Raw genomic sequence first — 9,878 nt, forward strand, 5'->3', positions numbered from 1 at the left:
GGGATGCGGGGCATAGAGGACCTACAATAATGAACAGTATTTGAAAAATAATGTGTTTTTTTAACATTAAAGCATGTCAACATATTCTGTTACACCAAATACACAAAATAATGATCTTTAAAAAAGCATCATATGACCCCTGTAATGGGATAGTTCACCCAAAAATGAAAATTAGCCCATGATTTACCCCCCACCCCCTCAAGCCATCCTATATGACTTTCTTCTTTCAGACAAATCCAATAAGAGTTATATTTAAAAATGTCCTGACTCTTCCAAGCATTATAATGACAGGGAATGGGTGATATTCAATAGTCCAATAAAGGTCCAGTAAACTGCATCCATCCATCATAAAAAAAAGTGTCCCACGTGGGTCCGGGGGGTTAATAAAGGCCTCTTGAAGAGAATCAATGAGATTTTATAAGAAAAAAAAACATATTTAAAACTTTATAAACCATAATCTCTAGTTTCCGTTAACTGGTACACGTGTACACGAGAGAGTGGCGTTCCAGCGGATGATGTAGGACGTAGGTGTAGTGTAAGCTCCGGTGAGAATATGCTAGTCTCGAGAGAACCAAGGGTTGTTTACAGGAGCAAAGGAAGCAAAATTTCCTTTGTTTAGCAAAGGAAAACCAGTCTCCTCTTGGCTTATATCAAAATCCTCCAACATTTTTCTTTACAAATCCTAGTTTTTTACTTCTAATTCGTGACTGGTGTTTTTTACTCTCTCCACTGTGCTTCCGCGTTCGTCACTTCTCACCGGAGCTTGGAAGTGCACTGGAACGCACTCTCTCATGTATGCATGTACGACAGTGGAAGCTAGAGATTACGGTTTATAAAGGTTTAAATATGGATATTTTTCTTACACAAATGCTTTGATTCGCTGTGTGCGTGTGGGCCATTTTTATGATGGATGGATGCAGTTTATTGGACTTCTATTGAACTATTGAATAGTACCACACATTCACTGTCATTATAAAGCTTGGAAGAGCCAGGACACTTTTAAAGATAACTCCGATTGTATTCGTCGGAAAGAAGAAAGTCATATACACCTAGGATGGTCTGAGGGTGAGTAAATCATGGGGTTATTTTCCATGATTTATAATTCCAAAAATTATGGGTGAACTATCCCTTTAACTTCAAACCGTTGCTTCCGGCTAAAATACGAGTCTTCTATCCATAATATTGCTATATTCACTGCAGAGGATCCATTGGTCAGAAAGTGATGTAATGCTAAATTTCTCAAAATCTGCTACAATGAAGAAACAAACTCGATCTACATCTTGGATGGCCTATGGGTGAGTACATTTTTAGGTGAACTACTCCTTTTATATGTGTGTGTGTGTGTGCATCTGAAACCATGATAAATTTTTTTATATTTTATTTCTTAAAAAAAAAAAAACTTTTGAATGGTAGTTTATGTTAGTTTAGAAATTGAGCAGCTGTAAATACACAACATCTGCGAAATTCACACAGTTGATGGTTAAATTGCCAAACCTGAGGTGCCAGTTCTCCATTGGCAATGATCTGAGCAATCAGCTCCCATTTCCTGTCACTGGGGGCATGATGCAGCAACTGGTTCCTCAAAATTTCCCCCACAGACACATGCTCGTAATCATAGTGATGTGCAAGTTTAGCTGTCTGAGTGCCCTTCCCACTGCCCGGTCCACCTGGAAAATATTATAGCAAATGCCATTTTACATCACAGAAACAGCACAATGGAAATGCTAATTTCAAATTAATTAAGGTCAAGGTCTACTGAATTTCATTTCATCCAGCTCAAAGAGTTGGAATTTAGAACAAGATGAATTCAGAAAAAGATCAAATGACTGAAACAGACTGAAAATGACCAGCTGACAGTGATGACCACTCACCTATAATGAATATGATTTGTGGTCGTGGTTTTGATGGGTCAAAGACATCATATTCCTGTATGAGCCCCGAGGACTCCGTCATGTCTGAGTCACTTTCTATAGAGAACTGGGCCTGGATTGGTGGCAACCTGTCATATCGACGGTAAGGTCCGGGGCCTGGACCAGGACCACTGTCTGTGGAAGGAAACAGATTACATTCATTGCTTTTATATGACCTCAGACGTACTCTTAATTCACGCATTTGATGGAAACCCACACAAATCTATGTGGTTAGATGTTCATTATTGAGATATTCGGGTCATTTTCAACACTTGAACCATGTTTAACCTTCCTAAGTTTATTTTCAATGCTCTTTAGTTTTCATTTTCACAGCTGTCCTTCAGATTCATATTTGGTTCCTTAGCTGCTGGCTTTTTATCTAGAAAATGACGTTTTAGTGATTTAAAGAGAGAGTTCAATATCAAAAAACTCGAATATAATTCATTTTGAGTTTGAATGCTTTCATTAAGCATAAAAATTAAAAGTATCACAAAAAATATTGTTTAAAGTATTATTTCAGTGTAGCGACGTATTTCCAGCTGAAACAGAATATTGAATAGAGGGCATGGTTTTATGTTTGCGCTCCTCCTCTCTGTCTCTCACTCACAGCAATCTAACGGTTGGAGGGGTGTGTTTAAGGGTATTCTGCCCAAGCCGTCAAACTGACGTCATCAGAAAAGGAATGCCATTCCAGAGCGGAAGTAAATGTTCAGATTTTGATTAAAGATTACGAAGACAAACTTTTTTTTTCAGCAGATTAACTTGCACGGATTCATTGTTTACATCAAGACTAGCAATGTGCGCTAGTAAAGTAAATAAAGTCAATTTTGATTTCATGCAGACTTTAATGTACGATTCATTACAGTCCTTTCCCAATGGATCCAGAGGTCTGCATGTTGGGTAACTTTCTAATTCCAACCTCAAGAGTAGCTGTGCCATTAAGCTCATGGAAGAACTATTGCTGATTGTTATGAAGTGTTTTCTTTTAAAGTGAAAAATCAGAGCTTACCATCTCAATTCAGAAGTGGTTAATGGAAATTAATAATTGCTTTGCCCTAGAAAAATTAACATTTGTAAATTAAAGCATTTAATAAAATTTGGAATTATATGAAATCATTAAAAACCTCTCACTTTTTGACTTTTTCTTGTTTTCATTGTTGTTAAATGTTTCTTTATTGTTTCACTCATACTGTTCATTTTTTCAGTCCTTTTTTCCCTTTGTCATGTGAATTGTGTATATTGTTTTTTAAAAATGTTTTCTGTGCTGTTTGACATTACGTCAGTAAAATGATAAATAAAATGAAAATTAAATAAAAAGCCAATGCAAACTAAAATGCAAAGTGTCTTTTTAATGTACATCCATCATGTCCAACTAGCTATTTTTTTTTTCCCAGACATTTTATTGCTTGCTAAGATAATGTGCCTTCAAATTACCGAGTTTGCAGGGGGCTTTCTTTCCCTGTGCCGGGGTGATTGGTGGTAGAGGTTTTCGATCAGGTGTAATGAAAGTGTCCCAGGCCACACATTCAGGACCCCCGAGGTCTCGTGTTTTCTGCAGGCAACTCTCCAAGAATGTCAAAGGGTCCTCGGGCCTGTGGTACATCAGCCCTGTTAACATGCTCTGTGAGATACACAAAGAGTTTGAACAGTTTTGTTATATGAAATTTACATTTAGTCGTTTAGCAGACACTTTTATCCAAGGCGTCTTACAAATGAGGACAATAGAAGCAATCAAAACCAACAAAGGGGCAATAATATGTAAGTGCTGTGGCAAGTCTCAGTTAGCCTAACGCAGTACACGTAGCAAGGTTTTCTTTTATAATAAATAAAAATAAAACAAGAAGATAGAATAGAAAAAGAATAGAGAATGCTAGTGTTAGAGGCTTTTTTTTTAAGAAAACAAGTAGTAAGAATAGAAATAGAATAGAGAGTGCAAGATGGCTAAGGACTCAGCTGCTCGGATTGAGTTGGGCAGGTCATTTCACCAGGAGGGAACAGTTAATGTAAAAGTCTGTGAAAGTGATTTTGTGCCTCTTTGGGATGGCACTATAATGCGCCGTTCGCTTGCAGAATGCAAGCTTCTAGAGGGCACATAATGAAATGCTTAGTTGAGTGTTTCAGAAATGCAACTTTGTATTTCAGAGTGTAGAATTCCGGTGCATCTATTTGTGTAAACAACGTCTTTCACCATATGTTCATCATAATTTTGTACATCACTGACAATTGTGACAAAAGTCCTTTCTTGCTTATTTACCTCAAAGCAAGGAACATGAGAACATGTTTTGATTATTAGCCAAACAGAGCTAAACGACTTCTCAATGATATGACAAAGAGAGAAAAAATGAATAACATCCAGGGAGAGAAAATAATACTTGCAAATTGTGTTTCTATTCATCCCACACGTGTTAGCAGTTCATACTCCGGGCCATTCAGAGGGACATGGAATGGAAAATCTGAGCTCTAAATAATCAGCTGTTTGCTTCTTTTGATGCAAATAAAACTGCTTGAGAATTTACATCTCAATCCTCACGGGTATCAAACAGCTAAAGGCACATTCAGCCACTGAATAAAGGAACAGTGTCCAAACAGAACCATAACAAAAGGCTGAATTTGCTTGAGGTATCAGTATAATAACAGACCACAGCATTTTTAAGGACTAATGCAGTATCGATATGGAGAAAAAACATTAAAAACAAACTAAGCTTGAACTGTAAAAAGTAGCAACCTGCTATATTTATACTTGATCAAAAAAAAAGGTTGTGGTACATGTGTCTTTTTCCTGTGAAATAATTTCTGATTTTTATCATTTTTAGTACATGAAAATAACTCTTATATTGTTAGTAATATTTCAAGATGAAACTGAAGCAACTTTTCAGTTGGCTTTTGAGCAACGTTTATTTGTATGTCTCTCAGTCATCATAGTATTGCATTGCATTATGTTTTGCACCCAAAATAAAAACTACAGAGCTTTACTAAATGTACTAAGACATTTTATTGGTATATAGAGTGATAACTGATATTTATATGCATTTTAAAAAGTCTGCTATGCTATTATAAAGATTTTATTGAGTTACATTATAAATTAACAGAATTTCATCTTACTTTCTGGCCATATAAACATCAGAAACTGCACCAAATTGCATATTTCTTCTCAGTTTGGGCCTCTGAATGAAACAGAGGTGTTTTTTCCTCCTCGAGTATGAGCTCCATTTTACCAATATTATGGTTTACTAGATAGCTGAGATACTTGCTATGATACCAGTTTAAATAATAGTTATGAACTGAAATGAATTAAGTTAACTACTTTAGATACACTTTCTTAATCTTCCTTGCATACTGTAAGGAACATCTTACATCTTTACACGCTGTCTCAGACGGAAGAGTTTCAGAGATGAATATCTAGAGGTATGCACATGAACCTAAACCTGCGTGTTTGCATTCCTCAGTGAATTGCGTGTTTGGGCACATGCAAGAATTTGACTGTTTGACTCCTTCGCTCCCCCTCGCTCTCCATTACCCACATTTCCTAAGATGAGTCACATAAAGTAAATATAAAGTGCATAGCTTGTTGCCTTGGTGACAGCCAAAGTGTTGATGTGCTGAAACTCATGTTTACAACCTTCACCAATTGTGTCCTGCCTGAACAAATGTCATACATGTGGTGATGACCTACAATATTGAGCTTCATTATATATAGGATCAATTTGAAGACGGAAAGCCTGTCAGAAGTGTGTTCTATGATCATCCATGGACAAAGTATTTTGTATGCAACTACATATCTCCCACACAAGCACAAGCACTTGTTGACGCTGCCTGAGGAGAATCTTCCCTCTTGCTGACAGGCTTGAGACCCTCCGCTTTGCCATTACAGCACCCTACTTGAGAATCACCATAGAGACACCTTGAAGTATCTAATTTACCATGTAATTGTGCATGCTAAATAGACACAGACTTTTGATTAATTCATGCTATCAGCTCACATCAGCTCTAGTAAGCTATATATATATATATATATATATATAATCAGGTAGGTTAGAGAAAATAACTTTTTTTCTGTGTGTTTGACAAAAAATATAAGCTATCTAATTTGATAAAACGTAGCCTAACCATCTAGCACAGGTAGCTAGAGATCTTATTTTATTTTATTGTAAACAAAACACTTAGGTTTTTGTATGTAATTGTTTTAAGTAAATCTTTAATCAAGTGAAAAATAACGACATTGACAAATCCTCTAAGGTGAGGAGTTTTTATGTCATTATACAGAACTTAATATTTGCATGAATAAATTAGTAAATAAATAAACAAATAAGGAGCCAGGCACATGGCAAAAAAAAGCCACAAATAAAGAATTTGTTTACATGACATCTTTCACAGTACTGGGTTACTTACAAATTGTAGTCCATTAATGATTACAAATGACATAATTGTAGATAGTAATGTAATCACTGATACACATATTGTATCCTGACTGTTTGATTACTTTTAGATTACATTTCACCTAAGTTGTAACAAAATATTTTCCATCCTTTGTTATCCACATCATAGTGCATTTAGCCATTATGCCAAAGTTGCCCAAACTTGGGTTCCTGAGGTGATGAAAAGCTAATAATTAAATAAATCAAAATGTCAGATTAAACTAATTGTGTGGCCTCTCCATTTTCCATGTAAGTAGTCACCTGAGTAGTTACATAAACCTGGAAGACTTTCTGAAAGTATATAGGCAGTAGGATGTTTCAGACAGAAAATTTAATGAGCACTTTACAATGTAGTATAATCTAATTACAAGTACTTAATTTTTGGAATATGATTATGTTATCCAGTCATCTAATTAGTTACTACCCAGCACTGATCATTCATGACTTCCTTCTTTCCCTAATTTTACATAAATTGTGGCCAAATTGTACTAGATTGTAGGCTACTTTGTTCCCTCGTTTTAGTTAAATCGCTGCCATAATTTAGACATAGTAAATTAAACAGGGGGAATGAATTAGTACAATGTGGCCAAAAATTAAGAAATCACAAGAACAATTTAAATAAAACAAGGTTAACAAATTAATAAAATGTGGCCACAAATTAATGTCAAAATCTTTTTTTTTTTCTGCATGTCATGTGGCTCCGTACAAAATCAAGTACAAAAACAAGTCTTAAACGAAAATAGTCCCACCTCAAATTGTTTGAACCAATCTTGTTGTGTCATACAGGTTTGGAACAACTTGACTAAGGTGCCAAAAACAAGGTGACAAAAGTTTCATTTTTAGGGTGAACCATCCCTATAAGTGTTTTTGAATGAGATCCCATATTCATGACATTTTGCAAAAAAAAACAAAAATTAGATCAAAGAACATACTATCATCCCCACTGAAAAATAATATTAAAGACATACTAAAATCATACTAAAACATCACTTTTATTCCAATTAAACAAAAACCATCATGTTAAACAGTGCACCTCAAAACGAGTCTATCCACTTTTCACAGACTAACAATATGCACTTTTTAATGCTAAAGATGGATTTAGCTTTTCTTAAATCTTCTGAAAGAAGTCTATTACTATTGGTATTACTTATATTACTTATCAGCAGAATTAGACAGCCTAATGAACTGATCCGTGAGCTATGTAACCTCAGTGTCAAGCCAAATACAGTTGCTCCCATCTGTTGGGAATCAGTTAATTCATATTCAGTGTGTGCTGAAACCCACTTTCCACTTGAGTTAAATGAACACGCACCTGCTTGGAGATTATGTGCTGCCATTGTTTGTCACACTGATCTATACTGTGTTGTGTGACAGTAGTTAGTAATATTATCCTTGGAAAGCATCATGTTAATCATTTTCCATGGTGTTGCTTTGCTTGAAATCTGCACAAACACTTTTGTGAAAGAACCATTGTTGGAACATACAAACAGGTGAGTGTTTCCATTCCCTCTGAATCACATCTGTTGGGTTTGGATTGACCTCAGGGTAACTTCAACATGATATAATCCTACTAATTAAAATAAACCTATATTACTCCTCCCTAATTCCAGCCTCTGAAGATCTCGCAAAATGTGCAGCCAGAGAGTCAAAGTTTGCAGAAGACTTTGTGGAAGTCGTATAAGAAGTGCCACAGTCTCTAGCTTGAGCCCTCAGAGGTTTTGGACTTATAATTTAAGTCTGTTTCATCCTTTTCATCAGAAGGAAAAGAAACCCGTTGCTCATCCATACGTTTGGATTGCACTCTCTGAATTAGGCAGAAGAAGTCTTCATCTGGGTCTGGTGCTGGTGGCAAAGAGCACCTCTGATCATTGATTCTGGAGGACTAGAGGGGGACAGAGGTGAGAAAGTTTACAACATGCAAACAGAGGAACTCTGAGGACCGTAAGTCTAAAGCACATTTGTACGCCTCGCATCTGATATTGAATTTCAGTTGCTATTGTGTTACCTGATACTTAACGAGCATGTTGAAAAACTCGTCACTAGGTTCCTGTGGACTACATGACTCGCACAAGTGTCCCACATTGTTCTGTGCTATCCTGATGCCCAGACGGTCCCCTATACTGGCTCTCTGGTCGTCCAGTCTGCGGCTCTGGGAACTGGCTATCAGGTCAAAGAACTCCTCTGTCTGGGTAAGGGAGATGAGGGAGGAGGCTCCAGACAGTAAAGGGGACTGGGGCATGGAGGACTGGGGCCCAGACGAGGCCTCTTGGGCCTGGGCATTGGGCTGTTGAGAGTGCTGGCAGCACCGGTTCTCCATGCCGCTGCTTCTGGGGTCTTTGAGCACAGTGAAAGGGCAGACCTCATTAGAGGTGACTGGGACTTACCCTTAAAAAAGAATACAGAGCAGAAGATTAAACACTCTTGCAACAATTAATGAAATAACTTATGATCCTTGATTTTGAAGCACATTTTGAAACATAATGTCAGCAACAATTTCAGTAAGTGTCAAATATAACATAGACAGTTTGTGTTCCCAAAATGATGCAAACATGAACTATAAACTAGATTTAGATTATTAAACACATTTAAACTTTTCAACTTTTTAAAAGCAGACTTGCTTTTGTAAGCCTGAAAAGTTAGTTCACTTATGTGTGAAATATATCTGGGATAATAACTTACTTTAGAGTTACCATGATGCATAAACTGCATACCAGCAAAGTTTGAATTTGTTAACAATTTTAATACAATTTTAAATTTGGTGTTAGAAGTAGCACAAAATAATAATATTAAATCATCTTCAAATATTATTAAAAAACAGCTTTTAATAACTATAATATGTAACATCACATAAAACATTTGAGATAGTTTACTAGAAATGCAATATTTAAGTATGACATATTTAATATATAACACAGTTTTAAAATTACTTACAGTTTTATCCTTTTCAAAAAATCCAGTTAACAATTTTAATACAATTTTAAATTTGGTGTTAGAAGTAGCACAAAAGAATAATATTAAATCATCTTCAAATATTATTAAAAAACAGCTTTTAATAAATATAATATGTAACATCACATAAAACATTTGAGATAGTTTACTAGAAATGCTTTTTAGAAATATTTAAGTATGACATATTTAATATATAACACAGTTTTAAAATTACTTACAGTTTTATCCTTTTCAAAAAATCCAGCAGGATACAGTGGCCAAGATTACTGATGTATCTGTCATTTTCATGTCTGTTTCAAGCAATGCTGAGCCGCTGTCGACAGAACACGAGGATGAGGGGGTTGCTTGGAAGCTACCATAAGGAGGAGGCAATAACCAATGATTCTGGGATAAACCAAAGCAACATAATGTTGCCTGGGGCCCTTCATCTGAAATGAATGGATGAATGCCACGCCATTTAGAATTCCCCAGGCGGAATAGAGCAGTCTTTCTTGGAATTCCCTCCAGTCCAGCTCCATGTGCCAGCCAGCGGGCAGCTACGAGAACAGATCCAGTTTATCAGTGCCCTCCACTACTTCAGATCACTACATTTCATATTCAGTAG

General features: G+C 36.1%; 2 protein-coding genes across 4 annotated transcripts in view; both read right to left on the reverse strand.

Moving 5' to 3' along the window:
* The window catches only part of LOC107672580 (adenylate kinase isoenzyme 5-like), a 5,573-nt gene extending 2,046 nt beyond the window's left edge, over positions 1-3,527 (reverse strand). Inside the window, exons 1-3 of the mRNA XM_016465830.1 lie at positions 3,345-3,527; positions 1,872-2,045; positions 1,495-1,667 (exon numbers count right to left, since the gene is read on the reverse strand). Coding sequence (XP_016321316.1) covers positions 1,495-1,667; positions 1,872-2,045; positions 3,345-3,513 — 516 coding nt within the window. The 5' untranslated portion in view covers positions 3,514-3,527. The remainder of the gene's footprint in view (positions 1-1,494; positions 1,668-1,871; positions 2,046-3,344) is intronic.
* Positions 3,528-7,334: 3,807 nt separating this feature from the next.
* Positions 7,335-9,878, reverse strand: part of gpsm1a (G protein signaling modulator 1a) — a 4,416-nt gene continuing 1,872 nt past the window's right edge. Inside the window, exons 1-3 of one of the 3 annotated variants that reach the window (XM_016465832.1) lie at positions 9,493-9,520; positions 8,331-8,710; positions 7,335-8,207 (exon numbers count right to left, since the gene is read on the reverse strand). In XM_016465832.1, coding sequence (XP_016321318.1) covers positions 8,022-8,207; positions 8,331-8,642 — 498 coding nt within the window. In that variant the 5' untranslated portion in view covers positions 8,643-8,710; positions 9,493-9,520 and the 3' untranslated portion in view covers positions 7,335-8,021. Of the gene's footprint in view, positions 8,208-8,330; positions 8,711-9,256; positions 9,282-9,492; positions 9,521-9,878 lie in introns of those variants that run through there. The other 2 variants (XM_016465833.1, XM_016465831.1) reach the window with 2 other exon arrangements.

The sequence above is a fragment of the Sinocyclocheilus anshuiensis genome, unplaced genomic scaffold, assembly GCF_001515605.1.
Source record: "Sinocyclocheilus anshuiensis isolate Anshui unplaced genomic scaffold, SAMN03320099.WGS_v1.1 scaffold176, whole genome shotgun sequence".
In the NCBI taxonomy this organism is placed as follows: Eukaryota; Metazoa; Chordata; class Actinopteri; order Cypriniformes; family Cyprinidae; genus Sinocyclocheilus; species Sinocyclocheilus anshuiensis.